The sequence below is a fragment of the Melospiza georgiana genome, chromosome 8 (genome assembly GCF_028018845.1).
Source record: "Melospiza georgiana isolate bMelGeo1 chromosome 8, bMelGeo1.pri, whole genome shotgun sequence".
In the NCBI taxonomy this organism is placed as follows: domain Eukaryota; kingdom Metazoa; phylum Chordata; class Aves; order Passeriformes; family Passerellidae; genus Melospiza; species Melospiza georgiana.
Genome location: NC_080437.1, coordinates 37,393,262 through 37,418,654, shown reverse-complemented (window position 1 = coordinate 37,418,654; position 25,393 = coordinate 37,393,262). Strand labels below are relative to the sequence as shown.

General features: G+C 36.0%; 1 protein-coding gene across 1 annotated transcript in view; it reads left to right on the top strand.

The window, feature by feature from the left end:
• Window positions 1-21,959, top strand: part of CFAP46 (cilia and flagella associated protein 46) — a 68,674-nt gene extending 46,715 nt beyond the window's left edge. Inside the window, exons 39-59 of the mRNA XM_058029713.1 lie at window positions 180-315; window positions 1,039-1,218; window positions 1,642-1,830; window positions 2,559-2,693; window positions 3,588-3,767; window positions 4,781-4,948; window positions 5,750-5,847; window positions 6,530-6,609; window positions 7,006-7,157; window positions 9,041-9,162; window positions 9,539-9,624; window positions 10,574-10,738; window positions 12,405-12,481; window positions 13,033-13,093; window positions 13,185-13,220; window positions 14,408-14,510; window positions 15,695-15,807; window positions 17,957-18,038; window positions 19,909-20,045; window positions 20,547-20,633; window positions 21,415-21,959. Coding sequence (XP_057885696.1) covers window positions 180-315; window positions 1,039-1,218; window positions 1,642-1,830; window positions 2,559-2,693; window positions 3,588-3,767; window positions 4,781-4,948; window positions 5,750-5,847; window positions 6,530-6,609; window positions 7,006-7,157; window positions 9,041-9,162; window positions 9,539-9,624; window positions 10,574-10,738; window positions 12,405-12,481; window positions 13,033-13,093; window positions 13,185-13,220; window positions 14,408-14,510; window positions 15,695-15,807; window positions 17,957-18,038; window positions 19,909-20,045; window positions 20,547-20,633; window positions 21,415-21,551 — 2,524 coding nt within the window. The 3' untranslated portion in view covers window positions 21,552-21,959. The remainder of the gene's footprint in view (window positions 1-179; window positions 316-1,038; window positions 1,219-1,641; window positions 1,831-2,558; window positions 2,694-3,587; window positions 3,768-4,780; window positions 4,949-5,749; window positions 5,848-6,529; window positions 6,610-7,005; window positions 7,158-9,040; window positions 9,163-9,538; window positions 9,625-10,573; window positions 10,739-12,404; window positions 12,482-13,032; window positions 13,094-13,184; window positions 13,221-14,407; window positions 14,511-15,694; window positions 15,808-17,956; window positions 18,039-19,908; window positions 20,046-20,546; window positions 20,634-21,414) is intronic.
• Window positions 21,960-25,393: the final 3,434 nt, after the last annotated feature.

The following is a 25,393-nucleotide window of genomic DNA, read 5'->3' as shown; positions in this document are numbered from 1 at the left end:
ATACAATACAAACAATACAAATTTAATATTTTTAATGTATAATTAAGCTATTTGATCTATTAATTGATTCATTATTTTATTATGTATGTTCAACAGTGTTGATACTGTAAAAATAAGCACTTTCTTATGTTAGTTCTTTTGAGTTTATGGTGTTGTTGTTTTTTGTTTTTTTTTAACAGGAAGGCTGCCAAGCAGGAAAGGAACAAAAGAAACAAACACAGTCACTATTTAGATGCTTATAGTTTAGCTCAGAGAGCAGTATCCAAAACAGAAGAAGTATTTCATAACGTTTGTAGTTTATTTGCATTTAATGAGGTATTGGCTTTTTTTACCTTAATAGTGGAAAGGAAACCTAGTTTAGTTGTAATATTCACTTATTCTTGGATAATCTCATTTGGGGCTTCCAGGACTTATCTTCTTGTAACGATAAACATTCTTTGTATATAGAAGGAAAAATTGCATGCCAAAAGAAATTACACTTGAAAATTTATGAAGAGAGCATTTGTTTGGTCTTTGTCAAGTTTATTTAATTCTGGCATTTATCTAATAGCTACAAAAGCAAAAAGTATAAATTTGGAGATATTTTTAATTCGCTAAATACTTGAAAGTTTAAAATTCCTTAAAATGTGTTTCTTCTCAGGAAAAACAAAAAATCTTCACAAAACATTATAAATAAAGAATATCTGTCTTCAAAATAGTGTATTTTGCATAATGAAAGCCTGCAGCCTACTTTGCTAGTGTGTATGTAGCATTATTAGATATTACATATTTGTACCAGGTATATAAAACATGAAAAACAAAAACCCAGCTGCTCTTACTCTATGGAGCTACTTTGATTGCCTTGTCATGTATTTGACATCATTGAAATTTTTGTTTTAAATTACTTAAATATCTTCATTGCAACATTTCTGCTCTGTCAAGGTGGTAATGCTAAAATGTTTGTTTCTGTGGTTAAAATAAATACAATATTCTAACTTCTTATGAGGTTAATTTGCAAAAATATTTGAAATTAAAATTGTATTTTCTTTTGTATTTCAGAGTAAAAATGTTAGTATCCCATTAATGAGACAACTAGCCCTTAGAAAAATAAATCTTGTGGAAATTCTTTTGGATATTTTTCATCTTGTCATTACTGAGAAAAAGTTTATAAACCTGGGAGAAGAATCATTTCATGAATTTATGGAGGAAATCATCATTGAAGGTGATGCAATAGAACAGGTAATACAAAATGTTTAGTCCTATGACTTGCATAAAAGGTATAACAAGGTTTTCCATAGCACAACTTCTTCCGCTACTGAGGAAATGGGTTCCCAGAGCAGTCATGTAGTTTTGTAGCAACGGAGGTTGAAGTGTGTGGTTTCAGTCTTGGGGATGGTTTGCTGGCCTCCCTGCCCTTATCCCACATTTTCCTTGGCACTGGTTGAACTTTGATTATGGATGTCACATTGAACTTTTTTTTCTTAATCAGTTGGTAATGAATTTGTACATCTATTAAAGATAGCTCATTTGTAGTTGAAAGTATAATCACATTTAGCATATGAATTTGTATGTGAATACATATGTGTTGCATTTTTTTAAAATGCATTCTTCTGTCTGTGTGGGGATATATGAGCAAATAAATATGAATATGTGTTTTACCAGGATTGGAAGTATATGAAACGCACCATGGCTCATATTGCACTGGCTCAGTTGGCAAACATACAGAATCTTTGCAAAGGCTGTCCCAACATCGAATCCAAATGCCTGTATCTAAGTGGAAAAACACTTCATTTACTTGCCATCAATGTAGATCCCATATATTCAGAGATTTACTGGAAGCCAAATGTTACGGTATGAATTCTTTTCTTCAGTTAAATTTATTTTTCTGTGTAAAGTTTATCTGCTCTAATATTTTTTATATACATTTGTATAAAAGCTGCTCTTTTTGTAGGGCTAGGTTTTATATACTGCATGCAAGCCATAATAAAAATGGATGGTAAAATGAGTAATTTCGAAAACATGTTTTTGCCTGCATGCTATCCTCATGCAGCTAATTTTTGATTTGTTTGTGAGGTATGCTAATTACAACATTTTCAAAAGAGAGATAGAAAAATTCCTCTAATGCCTTAAAGGGTGAGTGAGGTACGGTCTGTGAATCCATGCAATCAGGTATTGATTTGCAGGTTAAAAGTTTGGGTTTGCAAGTTGCTTCTGTGTTGCAGTAAGAACCCTTGTAAAGAACCCTTGTGAAAAAAGGAGAATTGATAGAGGCATTATACATTCAGTGATGAATTAAAGTTTTCAGAAGAAATGAGTGGAGGACAAATATGAGAAAGTGAAACTATCAGAAGTTGTATGGGGGGGCTTTTTTAGTTTATGTTGGTCATATTGCCTTCATAACACACTAAGAAATTTTGATGGTTGATAGTATTACTAAATCTCTTACCATGAAGGAATTAAGATAGTGATTTCTTTTAAGATTAATTCAGTTTCCACAAAAGCTTTCATGAAAGAAATGAAGCCTGCCTTACTTAATGGAGTGATTAATTGTTCATTTTTTTTTAAACTGTGATGGGTAGGAAGATGCTATATCAGACACCAGAAGATCTTCGCTGACTTCAGCAGAATGCAGTGAACGGGACATGACAGAGAGTGGTTTATCAACTAATAAATGTCAAAATGATGAATATAGGAGGAAAATACAGGAATTAAAGGTATATTACTTTATGAGCTTGCATTAGAATTTGAGTGCTTTCTTTTTATGGAATAATACTCAACTTATCAGTTCTGTTTAAACTGATAATGGAAATGTTGTAACAAAAACTTGATATTAAAAACAAAAAACCTACGAAACACTTTCCAACAAACAGCTTTCCATTACTCTCTGCTGTGTAGCTCAGTCCTGCTCCTCAGTCGATTGTGTGGGAGCTCCAGAAGAGCTTATCCAGTTTCTCTCAGAAAGAAATAATTTCTCCTTCAGGGGTTTCCCACTGTTTGAGCATGTAGCAACGAGGACTGAATGCACAGGCAGTTTCTTTCTGCCTCACAGATATGACTTCTTAAGGGAGCATAACATTTTGCAGACTGGGAACAAATAAAGAAATTACTTCAGTCACAAAACCTTTGTGAAATTCAGCGAGCTGATCTCTGTTAATTACTGCTGTTGAAAGCACATAAGGAATTGGGAATGTACAGTTTGTGTTGCTAGTAAAATCAATAAATACCTGGGGTAAGAAATGTGTGGGTTCATTTGGACTAAATATGTTAACCGTCCAAGAAACAATTGTATTGATCCTTGGTTCTGAACTGCTCATATTGCCTTGAATTTAAAGTCTCTTCTGCTGAGTACACCTTTTATATTAAAAGAAATTTCTTTGTTATTCCAAGTATTTTTTAATGTTGTAAAACAGATGTTCAAGTCTGCTAAAAATTAATCTGTATTTGCATATTTTGATCATACATTAAGTGCCTTAAAAGGAAAATTAATTAAAATTGCTCATTAAAAAGCAATATTTATCTTCTCTAACATGTTATAATCAGTATATGTATAACAAATCCTTAATATTAACTAATTTTAATAATAAAGCTTTTTATTTTTTGTCATCTAGACGCAACAAAGGATGGCTCAAAAGTATCTTTCTCAATCCAATGAGGCTTTGCTGCAGTCTGTGGCTATTGCATTCACTTATAATGTTACTGATGTACTGGCTCTTGCTAGTTTGGAAATGGCTGAATGCTTTCGACAGTTTGATCCAATTTTAACTAGCCAGTATTTGGCACTTCATCAGGTAAGGCAGCCAATGTTTGTGCTGCTTTTCAGTGGGAGGATGTTTGAACCTGCAAAAATGAAACTGTATTTGCATAGTCTGAAAATTGGCCATAGAGAGCACATGTAGGGTTCCACATGTAAGAACCAGAGTGTAATATAGGTCATCAAATATATGGTATATTTGCCAAGCTCAGAACATCAGATCAGTGGTTTGTTAACAATTCTATCACCTGCTGTGTTTGACCTGACATTTTCATTGATGATTGCATACATAAAAAAATTTTACTAGGAATAAATTACTATATTGTCATTAGCAAAGATAAGACATTGCCACAAAATAATTTCATCCTTCCCTAACAAATAATTTTAAAAATGTTTCTCTGGATTTGTTCAATCATTATTTTGCAGTGGGTAATTCAGTTTACGTTCAGTTTCTCGGATTGATACCTGCACAGCATGGTCCCATAGATGGCTTGAAGGTGTATGCATATGAGTATGTGCCTCCATCAAAGAAAAGATGCAGAAAATCTGTAGGGCTTATATTCCCTGTATCAGGAACAAATAACCCATCTTTCCTAGTTCAAATGACAGGATTAGTATGTTTGCTGAAAGAAAAGTTTATATCGTCTTACCCATTATTTTGCATTTTGTAGAAGTCTGCTGTGTGCTATGATGGGCACAGAAACAGAAAAGCACATAAACAGAAAAGACTCAGCTTGCTTGAAAGGCTAAGCTAAGAACACAGTATTCACCATTCCACATAGACCTTAGATGACTAAATGCAGGAACCTTGATGGTAAATGCAGACAAAGAAATTAATTCCAGCTATTTGTATTTAAGAAATCTTCCTTAGCTATTGTCAGACTGTTTACATTAATCTGTAAAAACAAACAGAAGTCTTCTGCTGGTTCATCTCACCTTTCAAGGTAGAGGGCTTCTCTTCAACATCAATATATATTATAAAAACATGGCTTATATATTTATTCATTTTATTTTTGTGAAGGCAAATAAACAGATGTAAAAATTTTGCAGAGTTGTTCAGTGTCTGTGATGATGAAGAATATCCTTCTAACTGCTACGTCCAACACGAGCAGCTCTCAGCTGGCAGCGTTGCTGCATCTGCAGAATCAGTTAAAACAAAACAGAAACACAAGTGATCTTCTAAAATGTGTGGAACAGCAGCTGACTGCTAATTCAGTGGTAATTTCTGAGCTACTTATTAGGGGTTTATTATATGTTATATAAATGCACACAGAGATACATGTGTGTGTACAGGACATGAGTTGGTGGTGGGTTGGCAGTGCTGAGAGTGGTTGAACTTGATGGTCCCTGAGGGCTTTTCCCACCTGAAAAATTCTAAGATTCTAAGAGCCACCCCTGCACCTTCCCCTGCTATCAACATCTTGCCATGTAAACCAAATACAATTTTATACAGTGTTTGTTGGTGAACTGTCTCTAGCAAAACTTTTTTCAAAAGTAAACGTTACTATGAATTATTCTATCATTTCCTTTGCTAATACTCTGCTATTGTTTGATAGCATTTTAACTTCAGAAACTGTGTAGTGGCCGTAAAGGTCATGTTGGTATGGAGAGTGGACTAAGGTACAGTATTTGTTATTTGTTTTAAATAATATTTATAAGTTCTTCTGCACTGCACAAAAAATTACATGATCGTGGAATGGTTGAGGTTATAGAAAATCTCTGAAGGTCATCTTGTAAACCCCTCCTCCTCAAGCAAGGGCCACCTAGAGCTTGTTGCCCACGACCATGTCCACATGGCTTTTGCATTATCTCCAGAAATGGAGGCCCCACAGCTCCTTGCACAGCTTGTGCCAGAATTTCCTGTTGCTCAGACAGAGCCTACTGTCCTGGCACCTCTGCTGAGTGTGTGGACTTTGAGTACATTCTTTCCTAGAATAACTATCAATTTTCTAATGAAAGAACTGAGAATGGGATTTATAAAGTCTATGAAAATAATAGTGCTTTTGAACTACTGTACAGGCATGGAGAAACCTCTGTATTCCTGTTGAACATTTTAATATAGTGGATGAATTGCCATTCAGTTTCTGCATAGTTATTCTCCAGCATTCAGAAGACAGGTATAAAATTTCATAATTTTGATTTAGCACTGTTTGTTACAAATATAGTCCTTTTTTTCTGTGGTTGAATATTGCCTTTCACTTCTAATTTTGATGGACTTGAATTTTAGGATAATGAACTAATTAATATATAAATAAAACTGCCTGTGGCTCAATGTTATGTTTTCTGTTCTTTCCATTTCCCTAATTATCTCTCAAATCCCCAGAGTCACTTGAAAGGTTTCAAGCCATTCTTAATATGATTCCTAAGTTCTATTGAGAGTTTCCTGCTTTTATTGCTTATGCTCTTGGAAATGTTAGAAGGGGTCATATTTAGCTTTATAAAGCCACTAATTATCTGATTATAGCAGCCTAATTAGCTGCAATAAACGAGCTCATAAATTGAGCAACTGACTATGAGAGCATTCACCAGTTTAAAAGGTCTTTAACACTTGTCATGGGACAAATAGAAATCTACCTTATTGGTTACACAGTGATAAAAGAATTTCCCTTACCACTCTCAGTTTGTTCCAGCTAGAATTTGCAGGTTTTTGCATCCAGGGTGGGGGTAGTTACTGCATCATGAGAGTATTTGTGAGCACATTAAATTAGAGGGCAATAATTACTCATCTAATAAATCTGAGTCATATAAACAAGGCTAGACAGTCAAATAATCTATTCAGCACTTTTCTGGTTTCCACAGATCACAGTTGTACAGTTCATTGATTGAGGTGCCCAAAGTAAGTACTGCAAAGCAGAAAGGAAAACCCCCTCAGCGGATGGGTAAGTACCTCTTACTTTTAAGAGACAAAAATCATTGCACTGATGTTATGAGAGGGCTCATATCTTTCACTGTTGCAGTTAGCAAACATTTTAGATACTTTTAAAATGAATTTTAACTCTTCCTAATTGCCAAGGAACATAAATTCATAAATATGTGTCTCATTATCAAATGTCATGTATCTAGTCACAATTTATATAACTTTTGTTTGTAGTTCAATGCTGAAGTTGTTACAAATAAATAAGATTTTTTCATTGTACATATCTGTGTATGTTTTCTGCTTATCTGTCTAGATTTTATTTTCAAATAATGCCATGACTAGAAACTGATGGTGTTTATGCAATCATTTCTTCAAGTACAAATATATTCTTACAAGGGTGTTATCCTTCTTTTAACAGTGCAGGCAAAAGTTTCTCGATTTCCTGTAAATCCTGATGTGTTTTGTATTTTGTTGGAAAAAATGCGTCTTTACAAGGACAAAAGGATGAAGAATCATCTTAAACAAACTCTTATTCACAACTTGAAAGACTGTGTCTCCGAAACAGATGTGGTAATATATTTTAGTACTTTATATTTAAAATCAGGTGAAAAACATGTACTAAAAATATGATAGACATTCTTTATGCAGTATTTTTCAGTTTGTTCCAAGTGTGGCATCCCTAGTCTTCACAGTTACTGTATGCTTGGTACTCTGCTTCCGAATTTAATCTTACTGTGCTACAGTTGCTGCATTTGTCATTCAGGATCTTTGGAATGTTCGGTAGTTAATCAGAATTAAAATGGTGCAGTTGAGATCAGTTTACTTGAAAATGGGCCAAATTTCAGAGATTTCTGGCGACGGGCACTTGGGCCTTGCTCTCAAGAGCAGACAGTAGGGCAGCTGGCTGGGGAAGCTCATTGCCTTGTCACCTCTGCTGGGCACCCTGGGTGGCACACGGACCAGTGCCACTCTGCTCCTCTCGCTGGGTGCCAGCTGCAGACTGGCACTCCTGCGATGTGAAATGCAGGATTTGATTCACCTCTGCTGGGCACCCTGGGTGGCACACGGACCAGTGCCACTCTGCTCCTCTCGCTGGGTGCCAGCTGCAGACTGGCACTCCCGGGATGTGAAATGCAGGATTTGATTCACCTCTGTTGAGCACTCTGGGTGGCACACAGAGCAGGGCCAGGCTGCCCCTCTCTCTGGGTGCCAGCTGCAGACTGGCACTCCTGCGGTGTGAAATGCAGCCTCTCGGGGAGGGGAGGCTCTCATAGCAACCTCCCAAAGAAATGCGAGAGAAAATGCAAAAGGGAGCCTCCTCCTGCACCGCCTCAGCTCCGCAGCAAAGGCCACGGGGCAGGAGAGAGGCGAGAGAGAGCTGCGGCACGCGAGAGCTCTGCTTGGGTGATGACTTTTACCAGGCGTTGGCACTCCCGTGCCCTGTGGTTCTGGTTCTGGCTGCAGGGCCTGAAAGGAACAGTGACGATTTTGGGCACATAGAGATACAGGGTACAGTAACAGTCTGGGTTACCCTGCACATTGATGAATCTGGTTCTTGAATTATAATTCTGATTTATTCATCCTGTTACCATCTTTCGGTTAAGATACCAAGTACTGCAGGTGGTTGGAGTGTTGATGATCACTTTCTCTTGCCTATGGCCAGACTTTGTTGTACTGGCAAGTTTGGAAAGATTGCTGTATTTGGGTAAGTCAAAAAAAAAGGTGCTAAGATAGTGTCACGTTGAACAGGTGAAAAAAACAAGTGACTTAGCTTTTTAAAAAGCACATGAATTAAACTCCCAGAACTTATGCATGCACCCTATACTGAGCCACACAAGCCTTGGATGAGGATTTGATTCATTAATAGCAACATTCTTCACCATTTAGTTGAGTTTGTTCAGTTAGTGGATTTTTGTCCATCTAGGCTGATTTTACAAACCTCAGTTTTCAATGTCTATCTCTCCGGCATGATTCTATTTTCTTCTTCTCCGTTTTCTTCATTCTGATTAATTTTTCCCTAAATTGGCTCCACTGATCTCTCCATATGCTTTCATTTGCTTCTTCTATATTCATCATACAGTTTCTGTTCACTTCTTAAAGTTGTCCTTATACAGTTTCTTCTCACTATTTGAAGGAACACATTATAATTTCTTTCTGCTGTAGTTTTCTGCCATTTTCCATTGAAATTACTGAAGTATATTAATTGTTTAAATAGTAAGTATTGACACCTTCTAGTAATTCGAATGTTATTTTGCAAAATGCTGGTACAAAATTTTGAAATAAAGTAGTTTTGAAACCAACTTCTTATATTTGTATTTTCCATTTTATGATCTTTCACACTATTTTATTTAGTCTCTGATTTAAAATATTACAAAATGTGTATATAATAATATGGTATTTAACAAGAATGGAGATTGAAAGTATTCTAATTTTTGGTTTTGTGTGTGTGAAAGACTCCAACAGAGAAAGCAGGTGATAGTGACCTTGATTTGACATCAGATTTCTCTGAAATAATAGAAATGATGGAAGAGTATCTGAAACCAACCTTGTCACAGTTTGATTTTTCTGCTATCAGGTAAGATATATTGACTTTGATTATCATTTGTGAAAACAGACCTGTGACTCAAGTCCCTCAAATAAAGGAATGATTTTAGAAAGGATACTCTGTTGAATGAAGGTTCCATGTCTTGAAAGAGAGTAGAGTCAGGATATGTGAGACTAAGGGACTGAGCAATGTGAAGGACAAATGGCCATTTCTGAGAAGCATTGTTCTCCAGCTTAAGTTATATTTAAGTTGAAACTCAAGATGCAACAGTATAATTAAAATGATTAAAGATGGGATTTCTAAAGGACAGGAAATTCTAAGGGAGAGTGTCCTTTATGTAAAATTTCATTGAAAGTGATGCAGAAATTGAAGCTGGTAATATTTTCCAATAATTTCCTCTTCCCAGAGAATCCCAGTGTGTATCAGTTTCAGCATCTGAAACAGGAAAAAAGAAAGTGAGAGATAAGGACACCAAACAAGGTGGAATGCAGGGTATGTCTTCCATTGAGTTGTGTGTGTGTCTGTGTGTATGTGTGTGAACTGATACTAAAATCCAGTAATTTCAATTTGAATTTTATTTAAAACAAGGAGAGGACAAAGGCTTTTTAGCATTGTTCTTTTCTGTTTTATTTTCTATATCAAGTCAAATGTTTCAGTATACTTTCAAAGACAGATTTAGATGCTGGAGCAATGCTTCTGCATTTATTTAGAGTCTTCCAAACCATACAGTCTGTAGACACCTAAGTGAATGGCTTTATCACAAAGCAATTTTCAGGAGAAGATCTGGAATAAAGAACTTTCTGAAGTCTGTAGATCAGTAAATGTCTTTGTTTTGTCCTTTTTTTTTTTTTTTTTGCTTTTAGCTTTATGGACTCTCACAGGATGATAGTTGCATACAAACCTAATGCTACAGTATGTCTCTAAACACATCTCAAGAATACACATCTGCAAAAACTGGATAAATTGTCTCCCATGCATATGCTCTTTCTCTGTAGAGCAGAAATATTGCCATCATAATATTTAGTACTTTTTTCCCTAAATAACAGAAACAAAATTTTTCTACAGAACAACACAGTATTGGATAAGAGTGCCTTTACAACTCTACTTTTTGTAACCAATCACTTCTGTGGCAGTTTTGCATTTCCAAATATTGTTTTCCTGAATGTATTTTATATACCTGAACTTGGACCTGAGATGGTTGGTTATTAATTCAGGGATGTTATTCCCTCTGAAGAATTGGTGTTAACAAGTGCATAGAAATTTGACAACATCTTAAGAGTAATTATATAAAAAGAAATATTTTTTCTTAATGCACTTAATCCACAGTACAATGAAGTTCACGTGTCATACAATGGAGGAAACAGGTTTTTGCATCTAACTGCAATTGTTTATAGACAAACTGAGAACTAAATCTCGATCATGTTCTGTCACATCTCCTTAGATACACCCCTGGATTTAGGATTGTCTGTGGTATTACTAGGGGACACATTATTGATGGAGTTGCCTTTGGAAGCTCTGAGTGTATTTAAGGATGAAGGAATAAGTTCTCTTTCCAGAGATTTTTCTCTACAGTTTCTCTACAATCGACTACACTGGGCTGAGTCAGGTACTATTAGATAAATATGTTTTCCTTTAGCATAATGATGCATAAAAAAGATACTTTAAAATTTAAATATGAATTGTGGTGTATATTTTACTGGAAGACAAGCTCATGCAGTAGGTTTCCAGTATCTTAGGTGGACTAGATAGAGCAGTAGACTTATTTCAGTAATGTACAGGCTGATTATAGGAGCAGTGATAGCTAATTTAAAAAAACAATGACACATTACAGAATTATGTAAAACTCAGCGGGATCTAGAACTGTAAAGAAACTTACAAGCATGTTGTTAAATCTTCAAAGCTATTTTCAGCTGCAATGAATAAAAGGAAGTAAGAATTCACACTTCTGTAATTTTTTTTTTATCGCTACTCTAAGACTTTGCTTTAAATACCAAATGTAAAATTTTACTCTCTGAAATCTTTCCTCTCAGTTCTTGTGCTACACCTGTGCAAAATCAAATCCCCACAGGCTTTAGGAACTTTCCCTACTGCTGGCACTTACACCCTACATAAACTCTAGCAAATTGAGGTTAAATAACGTAGTGTGGCAGCACCTAAACTTTTCCTTATGGCATCTTAAAACTCATTTTTTAGATGTAGAAGTGAGTAATAAATGCACCAAGCCATTTTTGTATGAATCAATGATACCTTCTATTAATAAAGTTAAAAATTTTAAGCTGCATTTTTCTCATAGGTAGAGAAAACCACATAAAATTATTAAAACTAGTTGGTCCATGATAAAAAATAGACCAAGTATAGAAAATCTCACTCTGTACCATGAAACTATTCTGTTCTAGAGAGGTATTTGTATTGTGTCCATATCTGTAATATTTAGTAATATTTAGCCTCCAGTATAACCTATTCTGTTTTTTCATTTCACTCCTTTCTAAAGGGAAAGAATTGTAAGTAATGTGAGATTAGCATATTTTTACTTTATGTACTATTACAGGCCTTTTAGAAATACAAGTTTTAGAACATGTAGGTTTTTTCTATTTCTGTTTTTCCCTTTTTCACAGTGGAACTTATGGTTACATAATTTCAGAAGTAGATAAATGAGAGGAAGCAGAGTTGAAAAGTCTCTGTTCTTTCAATTGTGGCAGATGAACAGTATGATCTCAAGCTTCCATGAACTTGCAGGGCACTCAGCAATAACTGGCTGAGGTGTACTCTTGGTGATAATCATATATACAGTGAGAAACATAAGACAGTTTTCTATGCTTTTTAAAATTCCCTTAAAGAAATAAAAAATCCAATTCAAATATGAAACTTCCTTTTTCCTTTAGATCTATGTCCCACAGAAACTTCAGTGATTACATTAACATCAGCAATTAATAGATATGGTAAACTACTTAGAAAGTGCTTTGATGATCATTGTTCAACCCTATCCAAAACTGGCAGTGTAATGAAGCATTTCATGTCCAAGGGATCACATCTCCTTGTTTTTCACTTTAAAGCCTTCATTTTTAGGCAAGAAGGCTTGGATCCTTACCTTGCTGTGTTTTGAAATGAATTTTTATATTTTTATGTAATGTATTGTTGTTATTATTTTTATTATTACTGCTAGCAGTACTATTACTACTACTACTTAATGATATTAAATATGTACAGTCCTTCAAGGACATTTATTTGCGAAGCTGCCCATACATTAATTTTTTTTCTTTTCATTTTCACAGAAACTGAATTAAAAAAAAAAGTTGAAACATCTAAAGAAAAAACCACAAAAGCTCAACAGAAAAAGAATGTCCAAATGGTGAACTTTTCACATTTTTTGTAAATAACCAGAGAACTTGCGTAGAAAAGTGTGAAAGTGGGTTGCATAAAAGCTCATTATGTGTGCTAGAATTCTGAAATTGAGTGAATGTCTCATAAGTCTGAAAGAATCTTGCTTCCTGTTGATTTTGCAAGGAGTTTTTCTTTGAAGAATCACACTTTATAAATGGGACATATTTAACAAACCACAAAGGAAGCTGTTTAAAGTTACTGAAAATAATTTCTGCAAAAAAAAATTGTATTTTATATACTTATTGCATATGTTTTTATAAATTTATATTTATATTTGCATATATATCTATATATGTGCCCACACGTGTGTATATATGTGTAATATATGTATATGCATTGTACCTAATGCAGAATAGTTATTAATTTCCACTGATAATTGAACACCATGATGCTTTTAAACCCAGATTCAAAACTCTGTCAATTGTTTGATGTGTCTTTCTCTTAGTTGTTTGACACAAATAATGCAATACTGTTAGTATTTAATTGATGATTTAACATATGTATTATTTTTAATTGTAGGCATCAATTAATCGTGATCTACCTTCTAATTGCTTGTCTGTTGATACACGTAATTTAAAATGTATCCTTTCACAACCTATTGGCTAAGTGTATCAGCTAAATTTCCTTCTTTTGTTGTTTGAATACATTGTTTGTGATTAACTGTTTATCAGATATTGTGGACCCCTATAATGAAGGAAGAGAAGCAGGTAATATATATTAAATAATATTTTATTTACGATCTACCAATGGAATTTAGAATTGTTTTGTACCAAAAAATGAAGTCATGACATCAACAAAGCATTCCTTTTCATCAGAACAGCACAGCTTATCACCTGTATATGGTGCATGTGTGCAACAGCACAACCAACAGTTAATGGAGGGTTTTAGCTCCAGAAAGACAGACTGGTTTGGGTTGGGAGGGACCCCAAACCCCCCAGTGCCACCCCTGCCATGGCAGGGACACCTCCCACTGTCCCAGGTGCTCCCAGCCCCAGTGTCCAGCCTAGCCCTGGGCACTGCCAGGGATCCAGGGGCAGCCACAGCTGCTCTGGGCACCTGTGCCAGGGCTGCCCACCCTGCCAGGGAACAATTCCCAATTCCCAATATCCCATCCAGCCCTGCCAGGGAACAATTCCTTCCTGATATCTAACCTAAACCCACTATGTTTCAGTGTGAAGCCATTTGCCCTTGTCCTGTCACTGTATGTTCTTGTAAATAGCCTTTCTCCATCTGTCTTGTTGGCTCCCTTCAGATGTTGAAATAGTTACTAACTCTAAACACCATGCAAAAGAAGCCACAGAACAATCAGTATCATACAGAGTGTGTCTCCATGTGTTTGTAGTTCTCCTTCAGAGCAGATCAATATAAAACACTTCATGTGCTCAATATCTGATTTTAACTTTTATACTAGTATGAAAATGTAGTCAAAAGGAGAAGATTGTTTATCATTAAATGTGCAATGTCCTTGGAGAGAAGGGGTAATTTTGGAGTCTTGTTTTCTGAAATCAGGACTCTAGAAACTCAGTTAGTTTATCCACCCACTTAAGTCCTCTCTGAGCCTCTGCCACAGAACTGTATGAGCAGTACTGGTTTTCAATTCTTTTCCCTTTTTTCAGGATACCTAAAAGTTTTTCTTTGTGTCCTTAACCCATCTACCAAATAATCCTTGTTCACTGTAAAAGACACCATTCAAATGGGCATCTGATTTTGTTCTGAAAATGTCACAATTGTTTTAATCTTAAAAGCCAGACTTAGGTTTCAAAAAACATAAAATCTAATGATGACTTAAAACCCCATAAATATGATAGTGACATTTTAAAGTTATTGAAATTGAGATTGCCCAAAGTAGTTTGTAGTATGTTACATTCATAATGATAAAATTCTGTTGTTACAGAAGCTCTAAGTCCTTCCCGAAAAATTCAGGAAATACTAGAAAAATACCGTGCCCTATTTAAAGTGCAGTGGGAAGGTGTCATTGGCCATATGTGTGCTCCAAGGTATGTAATATTCTGTCTGCTTTCTTGTTTTATCCATATTTCTTGTTTAAAACTGTGCCTATTTTCAGAGAATTTGTCCATAAAATAGGATCATATTTCGCTGAGCTGATAAACACATAGCACACCATTGTTGTTGTATCAAACACAGATCTAGGTTTGTAGACAGAATATTTTAGGGATCTGAAGCAGAGTGCTGCAAAGTGATTTAAGCAGGCTGGTTTTGTCAGAGTTGCTATATATGTAAATAATCTAATTTTGATGGAAAGTCTTCTGGTGCAGTCTTTGATGAATACACATATGTGAGCAGAAGTGTAATTTCTGGCTTTGGTCATAATTGTTTGCAAATCCGAGTCATAAAACCATAGCATCTCCATGCATCTTCAGCCAACTGCAAATGAGAGCACAGATTTCAGAAGCAGAGTAGTGAAGGTACAGCACACAGTTTCCAAATTCAAACATTGACCATGAAGCTACTGCCATTCTATCGAGTCTGCTCATAAACACACTTTGTTCTTTATAGAAATAGTTCACTTTTAAGATCATAGCCACAGGGGAATAAAAGGGACCTCAAGAGGTCAAACAGTGACAATCCCTATGAGATAACGTGGCCATCACTGGACCTTCCTTCCTAACTGCTAGTTCAGCAGTCAGTCCTTTGGAATTTTACCTCTGAGTAGGTACTCCACTATTTTTTCATAAAAATTGCGAAGATCATTATTATCAAAGTGCAGTTTTTGCTGCCAGCTGGCCTGATTACCCACATCTCTTTTTAAAAACCAATTGCTCATGTCCTGGTGGGCATACACACGACTGCTCCCTTTGAATGCTGGACAAAGACTCTATTTTAAAGCTGTTCCGTACATACAGTGATGATTTTTAAAAATTTTATTTTTTTGATGGAGAGGCTGGTATTTATCTAAAAATACACTATGCCTCTTGCACACTATGAGATGTTACTGAGTCATCATTTTAATACAAGGACATAGTATTAATAATTCATATGAATTATTATACTGCACAGAATTCTGCAGCCATGTTTATCTTCTTGATTTGCATGGTGACTTTTGTTATCATTATTCCTGGAGTAAATTACACTGAACTGTTTGCTGTGGATAATTTCTGAAAAGTATGCTTGTAAAAGAGTAACATAAAAGTAACTTATTCTCTTCCTTCTTTCCTCTCAGCCAAGCTGAATGGGAGCAGCTGCTGACAAGCTGCAGTGCATTTCTGTTCTATGGGATGGAGAGATTCATGTCTCATGTGTTGCTTAATTGGTTGGTGGCTATGAACATTCCAAGTAAGCTAAGCAAATTGAGAAATATATTTAATTACACCAACTTTTATTCCTAGATGTGTCCTATTGTATCATTATCACAATATTGATATTGGCAATTAAGGGCTTTTTTCTAGATCCAAGGTTTTCAGTCAGAAAACCTTTGTATTATGTAGGTTTTATTCTGTTGCACAGCTTTCTCATAAATCCTCACAAATAAGCTTAGTCCTTCTTCCTTTCCATGTGTTGGGACTTCCTAGGTTTCAAAAATTAAGTCAATATCTAATGGTTTTCTCAGTAAACCGTCTAATTTTCTTTGGAATTTAGTATTTGGTTGCAAGATATTTTTTAATGGTAAGAACAACCTCTGCAGTGCCACTTCAAGTGCCAAAATTTGTAAGTCTCTGCTGGGGCAAGCAAGAATTGTCCATCAGGGCTAGGTTAGTGCTGAAGGATTACTCTGGTATTACAGAGCATTTGTAGATTCTGTAAAGTCTCTGTACCCTCTGTAGAGGGTATTTTTTCTCTGTTTCTTCACAACTAATTAGTCCTTCTGTTGTAACCTAAGGCTTAGATTCAGGACTGGTTTTTCAGATTAACAGTCTTCATTTCTCCTCCTGTTTTCCTTGCACATCTGGAAGAAGCTTGATTTCAGAGTTGTGCTGAATTTGTCAGGGTAGCTCTATTGTGTTGACATGTGAAAGACATGAGGACAGTACACATCAGATTGTGAAGCCCTGTAGAGAAACAGGAAGCTTCTTTATGAAGCTTTGATTTTAAAAGTGATTTATTACCTATATGTAAATATTACAAGAAATAAGAAAATATGTTTTCTCTGGATTCGTGGATCGTGACTGAAGGTGGTATTTCAGATGTCCATAGACCAAATATTTACAGGTCTGGCAACTTTTGGAAAGTTGTTAAACCTTGCCCTTTTCCTTACTCTTAAAATATGCCAGGATTAATTCTGTCTGAGATTTCTGAAAGCTCTAACCTAGACCAAATATTATGAAGTATTTGTTTTGGTCATGTACATGATGAAATAAAATAGATAATTGCTAAATCTGAGCATGAGACCAGACTGACAAAGAGAATACAGTGGTTTAGCAAATCCTGAAATGCAAGATTATGATGCAAATTTATGCGGAGTGTAATTTGGGAGAGTCTAGTGGGAGATATTATGCTTGAGGGAAAATAATCAATTAATCATTAATAAGGTATGACTGCTTAAGGGGCAGAGTTACAGAGCAGACTCAAGAGATGGATCACAAATTAAGCAACGTACCCTTGCTAGTGTTAAAAAACCCCCAAGGTCTGTATGGGGTAGCTATAGAGGAGTGTCACGTGCAAGCTGTGTGAAATAATTTCTCACTCTACATAATATTCCTAAGGTCTCACCAGGAGGAAAACATCAACCACATAGACTAAGTTACTGCTAGAGAACACTAGGAGTGGTCAAAAGGCTGTACCACAGCTTTTGTGCTTAGTTTTATTAATAAATATGTAGGTATTAATATGTTCATATGCATTTAAAACATGCTTTCAGAGGAAAGATTGACATATTGAGAGGAGATGTGATAGAAGTTTTAAGTGTGTCAAAGACTTTGCAGGCAGAGAAGTAATTTACTTCTCATCTGCTTGGGATAGGAGAATAAGGAACAGATTTAAGCTACAGCAAACCAAGCAGTAGACAAAACCTTTTAATTCTGAGAGGATTCTGACTTGTTTTACTGGAGACTTTTAAGGAAAATAAGGTATGTTAGGGATGTAACTTGGTTGTACTTTGTGGAGAGGAGCTGTGGTACAAAAAAATTTCAATACCTGCATACCATAAACATCCAAGAGTTTATAACTACAGTTGGGTCATACAGGTCATTGGCTGTAATAAGATGGTATGTGGACTTCATTAACAATTATGCTAATGTGGCATAGGGGAAAAAATCCTGCAAAACATGATGGAAAAGTGTAGCAAAATTACATGAAATAATGCTAGGATTACTATTAGTGTACTTTCACACAGTACTTGACAATTGCAGCTGAAATATCTAGGTTTTATACTAGTGGTTTAGACTGTGTTCAAGAAAGTAATTAACTTACAAAAGGCCTGATTTATTTTAATTATTATGCTGGGCATTATTATCAGTGCGAATGCCATTGCTATATTTTTTTCCAGAATGCCGTTTGGTGATTCTCCTGGATCTGGTAAGATCACAGCAAAGTTACCAAAGAATTGCCAATGCTGATGTCCACAAAAGGTAGGTAAAGTCAGTTTCAGTAAAGTCCACAATAAAGTAGATTATTTCAAAGAAAAGTTAAAATTTTGACTTATGAATATTATCCTTTACTTCTGCAAGAAAAAGAGCTTCTTTTTAGGACTAAATAGGATGAAAGCTCTGTTAGAAGACAATGATAAGAAAATATGACACAGAAACCTTGCTATATTACACATACCTCACAAGTCTGAGTACAAGATTCTCAAAATGTTCTAATTGAATACCTAAATTTTCCTTTGACAGATAAACTGCTATGAGTCCCTCTGAGGGTTCATACATGGACAAGTTTAACAATCAGATTTTTATTTAAACAAATTATTATAGCATGTAAAATAACCTGTTCAGATTTTTTTTGTATGAATTGCAGCTTTTTTTAATCTTTAAAAGCATTTCATTATTATCATTGCTTTTAAGTTGGCAGGTTTTACATTCTTTTATTGCATGTCCATTGTGAATTCTTGACAGATGCTAGCATGTCCTAATTCTATTCATGAATTATTTAGACCATGCTGAATTTTCAGATAAGCTGATCATACTCTTGAGGGATGAGATGCCTTGCAGGGGGGTGCAGATAGATTGGAGCATTGGGCAATCAGCAGTGACATGAAATTTAGCAAGAGCAAATGACAGACTCCTCACTGGTGCCCAGGTGATGCTGGACACAGGTGTGACCCTGGAGAGGGGCAGCCAGAGCACAGCCCTGCAGAAAGGCCCCTGAGGCTGGGCCAGCACCGTGCCTGGGCAGCAGGCGAGCAGAGCACATCCTGGGGACAGAAATATTGACTGTTCTAGCTATTCATTCAGTGAAGAAGAAATAGAAAAAAATTGTCTAAAAAATACTGTTTAATTAGTGCAACAATGCATAAATTAAATCTAGTTATATGTAAAGTAGTTTACATACATATCGACATATGTAAATATGCAGATGTCTGAGTGTATAAACAAACTCCTGGTATTTTTTGATATCCTTTTTGATCCCAAACAGCCATTTCTTAAAGTAAACCAAAACACAATTCCTTAAGCTAGTTTTTCAAACTCAAAGATTTTGAAATCTCAATTCAATAGTTTAGTGAATTTATCAATAAGAGTTACATGTTTAAGTCCAAAAGCTTCCTGAAAATTTAGAATAACATTTATTTTAAAAATGAGTCACATAAACTCCATAGACAATCAGATAGCATCACCCCAAAAGATTGCCGAAAACTTTCATTATCATGTTTTGATAAAGTTACTATAAAAAGCAAGTCTGAATAAAACCAAAGTGCAACCTTCTATTTACTGCAGTTTCAACGTTAGAGTATCACTCCCCTTTTATGACTAAAATAATTTTGCCAAAGATGCCGAAATATTCAGCATTAAAAACTCGAAACCCACATTGCACATGATTTGCTATTAAGCCTCTGAGTCAACACCATACTTACAACAAAGAACAAGATTTCAGTTCCTGCAATATTTTTTGTCTAAACATGTCTTTTCACATCTGAGTCTCAATTTTTTGACTGTCTTATAAAAGGTATTCTGCAGTGTTTTGTAAAGGTTAGGGTCATACTACTCCTTTCAGATTTCCAGAGATGTCCAGAACTACAGTAACATGACAAGAGAGTAAATCCTGTGATAAAACTGCATAATGAAAAAATGTTGAGAGAAGGTTACCTGAATTCATAAATTCATTGTATTAAATTCAAAGTGCTGTATGAGTGTTGGAAAACACTTGATGATCAGCGTACAAGAAAATATACTCTGACATTCTTTCTCCTTCTATCAAAAAACATTGTATATTTAGTCATATTTTTATATACTATGCGTTTTTATATATTATGTATTTTTATATATTATTGATCTCTTTCTTTAGTTGTCCACGTATTGCTCTAGAGAGACCAACAGAGACAGCCATGCTTCTAAGCCTGATAGGTGTTGGTTCCGTAGTCGCCACGCAGTGGTACACAGACTTGGAGGAGAATGCAGGAAGGCTGGAGTCCTTGTTTGAGAGTGAGTGTTCGTGTTGCCCCAGCTGGTGTGAGCGTCGCTCCAGGGACTGTGTGTACCTGCCTGTCTCCTGTCTCTCCTTTCGTTGCTCCTCACCAAACTCTGCCTGCAGCTTGTGTAGGAGGTGAACTGCAGCAGCAGCCACCGTGTGCTGGACAGGTTGATCTTTCACACAGAACAATAACCTACTTAAAGCAGATTTGGTGGGGGGTTGTTTATGGTCTTGTGGTAAGAATAGGATTTATATGGTGAGAATCACTGCCCCAGGACATGGCCATCTCTAGTTACATTAACCATGGGGAAAAAATCCCCTGGATGTAACTTATATCTGCACAGATACATTGCTCAAATCTGTAAAGATACCCTTTTTCATTGCCTTTTAAATGGAAAACCATTTCATGGTTTTCACCATTTCATGGTGAAAGCACCAGACTGTGTGGTTGATACTTTCCTGTTTTTCAAAACTTTCATTAAAAACTCACAGAAACTAACATTTTTTTCCAGATTTGCTAAGATTTGGTAGAACGACTGGGCAGACAATTCATGTTCTTCAGAAAAGTAGAAGTCACGGGAAAAGACATTCCATGAAAGGTAAGCATTAAAAGGCTTAGTATAAAGACTGGCTATAAACACTAACTAGAACCTTTAGATCGGTAGTTCACAGGTGTAAGTGAAACCTTACAGATGAGCTATTAACAATTTTCTCTGAAACTACTTAAAAGAGCTGGGAGTCAGAAGACCACTGATACAATATCATAATTGGAGTAGCCATATTTTATATAAATAAAATTCTGGGGAGGCTTTGACATAGCTGACTAAAGGCTAAAATTTTTTCTCCACTGAACAAATAAGGTAGTGTTACTAACAAGGTCAATCAGGAGCACAACATAGACAATATAAATGGTATGGGATTATAAACTGCAAAAAGATCAGTAGGATCTCCAGTGATTTTAGACAGTCTGCATTGTACAGGGCATACTACACATAAGAAATATCTGGCATCTTGTTGGAGAGAGGGGAAGAATTTCTGAGTAAAACAATTTCTAATATACTGTCTATAAAATTGTACTGCTATTTTTCAATGTACAAGACTTATCTTTTAAAATAAGGTTTAATAAAATTAATTTTATTTATAGCTTGAACTGTCATAGAATTGAAGAAAGAACTCAGATCAGAAATATTTCCTAGTTTTCTGTTTTTCTTTTTCAGAAAATGCTTCTTCAATATAGTGACCGTTGTTAATATTTTTAAAATAATGTTAAAGAACCATAAGTATTAATCAAAGAGAAGATGTGTTAAATTATAGTATTTACAGCATTCTTATATTTAGTCATATTCAGAAATAACAATGGTTTTTAATACATTTTTATAGTGGAGGCAGATTCTCGCAGCTCTCCTGAAGACAAAATAGAAGAGCAGACTCTTTGCACTTCCTCAGATCCTCCTGCAAGTCATCCATCGTGTTTTAACTGTGTGCTCTATGGTTTATCCAACATAATTCTGATGTAATTTGTGTCAATATTTTCATACTGATCTAAGGGGAGGTGAGATTAAGAAAATGTGCATGTTGCTGTTTCAGATGTAGACAGTTTGATATTAGCATGTCAGGAAAATAGCATATATAGCTCAGAAATTTCAGTTAGTGCTCTAAGGTTTTTTTATCTTAGTGAATCCTTCAAAAATTTGGTACGTACCAACATATTTTAAAGAAAAGTGGGCTTGATGCATGAATGGAATTGGAATGTATCAATGTCAGTGCTTCCATTTGGAAAAACATTTCCTTGATGTATTTTATTTTTGCATGGACAATTCATCAGAAACATAGCTAGAAAATTTACCAAGTGACCTTATTCTGAATGAACTGATCTTTTTATGTGGAAGTAGTTGTAGTTTAATTAGAAAACAAATTAGTCTTAAATAAAATGGTTGATAATTTTTGCTTTCTTTATTTTCCTGTGTTTTTCTTTAATAACATTCCCAACATAATTCCTTCCTAATATCCCACCCATGCCTGCCCTCTGGCACTGGGAGCCATTCCCTGTGTCCTGTCCCTCCATCCCTGTCCCCAGTCCCTCTGCAGCTCTGCTGGAGCCCCTTCAGGCCCTGCCAGGGGCTCTGAGCTCTCCCTGGAGCTGCTCCTGTCCAGGTGAGCACCCCCAGGTGTCCCAGCCTGGCTCCAGAGGGGCTCCAGCCCTTGGAGGATCTCCGTGACCTCCTCTGGACTTGCTCTTATACTGGGGACTCTTGAGCTAGATGCAGTTCTCCATCTGGACTTTCACAAGAGTGAGAAATTATTTTTATTATATGAATCAGTCAATTGTTTTAATGAAATAAAAATATTAAAATATTTTAAAATTTAAAATACTTACCTGATTTTTAAAAATAATTCTAAGGTATTCATTTATTTGACTATGAGCTCTTAATTTTTACAATATTACACAGTGTTCGGCAACCTGGAGGAAAAAAATCCTACAACTAATGACCCAGAAATAAATTAGAGTAGATACACCTTAGGACGTATGAGTTCTCTTGTCGAATGACATTGGCACAAGCCCAAACAACAAGAATAAGAGCTTCTGAAAATATTTCATCTACGTGGCACTACATCATTCCTATGCACTGTATTCATTCATAGAAGAAATATTAAGCAGTTAGTGCTATTCCATGTATCAAGGGCTTTAAAATAACTTTCTGAATTATGTCTCAGCAACATAACAAATCACACTATCAATTAGCTTTTATAACAGAAATGGCATTTCATAATATATTTTAGCATGAAAAGAATTGGTCAGCTAAAATTTATGTAATCTGAAAAATGTGAGGAAGAAAAAAATCATGGTGAATTTATTGATGATATTCTAGGACAAGAACGTCATTTGAGTTGTACATAGCTGTCCAAGAAAAGTGTGTGGTTCTAAAGAGTCTGCAGTAAAAAGCTGCAGCAAGTTTGCTACAAAATTATAAAACAAACAAAAATAAGAGAATCTCTGTCCTTAGTCCCTGGTTTAACCTCTTTAAAATTATCCTTCCCTAAGCAGTGATTCAAGGATTTCATGGCACATGTGCGTCCCTCTCTGCAGAGCTGCTGTGGTTGGTGCTGCTGTCCCTGCTCTGCCAGGGATGCAGAGGAGCAGGCACCACCACAGAGCAGCTGCTGCTGCTGCTGCAGGTGTTCATGGGCAGGGAAATCAGAGCAGGTTTCAGTGTGGTGTACACACCATTCCCATCATTATTTAAGACCATTCATCTTGAGTTTGAACACTAATTTTGTGGTTTTACAACCTTCTAAGCCTTCCAGCCTGTGCTTTGGCGCTGTCTGATCTGGAAGCTCTCCCAAAATAGGGTATCAGAGGGAATTCAACCATCCTATATGAGTATAAATCCTTTCTTCTCTTGCATGTGGATGAAGGACCAGCTCATCACTGTGAAGTCACCAGGAAGTCTCTCATCCCTTAAAGTCCTTTTTGGGTATTAATTCAGGTCTCCAAATGCAGTGTCTTCATGTGGATATAGTGACAGATAGTTATCAGCATGGGTTTTAAGGATGTGGTCAAGTTAAAATTGAAGGCATGCCTAATGTGCCCTGAAATATTTACTGGTTGGTGGAAGACCCAGATTGGTACTCAGGTGATAAATTGATGGAATACTTCTCAGCCAGTGATAGAGAGCATGTGGGATCTTTCATGAACATGATAGTAGCATTTTCAAAAGTAGCAGGCCAACAGTCTTCACTTCAGAATATTAATTGCCTGTCAATACGCCAGTGAAGAGAATTAACTAAGATTACCTGATGGAACAAAGAATGGGTTTCAGAAATATTTGCAGTTCTGTCATGTCCTCAGAATTTACATGAGCCTGGAACTCAAGGTAGGTTACAGAGCAGAAACTGAGTGTGGAGTCCACTGCAGCTGAGGTGTGCAGATGACCACCTGTACTTTGGGTAAACCTGACAGTGCTTTAACCAAAGTTATGCATGGTACTGACATAGAGTTCCTACCGTGTCATTCTGCATCTGAGCCTCTCTGGGGCATTATTTTTTTCTGATGATTAGCAAGTAGTCCTGTCACTGTCGATAAGAACACAGGTGCATGCTTTCTCCTGCACTGCTGCTCAAGAAGCTCAGATAGCTGTGGGTACAGAGGTGCAGGCACAGAGTGGGAACAGCTGAGGCAGATTTCACCATGGAGGCACACTGCCAGCATGCGTTTCTTATGGTATGTCTGCTGCAGCAAAATATCACTGACATCACTGCCTTCCGAATTTTTATCATATATGGAACAGAAGCTGTTTCTAGCTTTTAAATTATAACAGCATAACTTTAGCTTTTCTTCACATGTTATGTGCGTGGGCACCAGGTAACTGAGAGCTATTTCATCTGTAAGGATTTGTCCCTTGCCACTCCCTGGTGGGCCCACATGTGCAGCAGGATGCACAGTTTGTGTATGCAGAAAAAGTCCACACAGTCCTAGTGGCCACCAGAACGGCACAGAAGCCAACACTGAGACATTTGGAACAAGGTATCGCTGCACACTGGTTGTCTTCCTGACACAAAAGCATATGCTAAATTTTCTGGTCCAGCAGAAAACAGAAACAGAATTTGAGCACTGCTATTCCCGTAAGCAAAGGAGATGTTGGTTTTGCTCCTTTGGTGTGGTCACATCTGTGCCCCTGGGCAGTATCTGTGTCTGCACCAGCACACTGGCTTCTTTGCTCGTTTTATAGTTTTCGGTTTTTTCTCCTCTAACAGAGTTCACTGGTATTTCTCCTGAATGACACTGACTTTTATTTCATCTATTTCATCTAAATACCTATTTAGCATTTTTTTGCTATTAGTATTGCAAGATGGCATTAGAATCTGAAGTGGGATCCATGTTGAAATAAATTTGCACTGGAATTCCACAAACCCTTCTGCTTTTTCATCAGTGTGATTCAAGGCACGCGGCCTACATCTGTACTCAATCAAACAGGGCTGTGTTGGCCAATATAATCTAATTGTTTGACATTTTTATAGTAATTCATTGAGACTAAAGAGAGATGACTACATTAATATCTTGATGCAGCTAGATAATAGTTGAGATAAAACTGGTGTGCCAAATTGCTGAAAGGCCCTTAAATTCTCTTACAGATTTTTAACTATTTGTGACATAGGAAAGGAGACTTCAATATAATGTAATAAAGAGAAAAAATAGTACAATCTATAATACTAAGTATTATAATAAAGAACATTATAATAAATGTTCTAGGAATCTTCTCTTCACCAATCATTTAAAATTATATTTCTTAATAATTGAGATGAGAATTATTGTTAATGTTCATGACTCTGTTTTCTTGGATAATCAGTTTCACTAAGG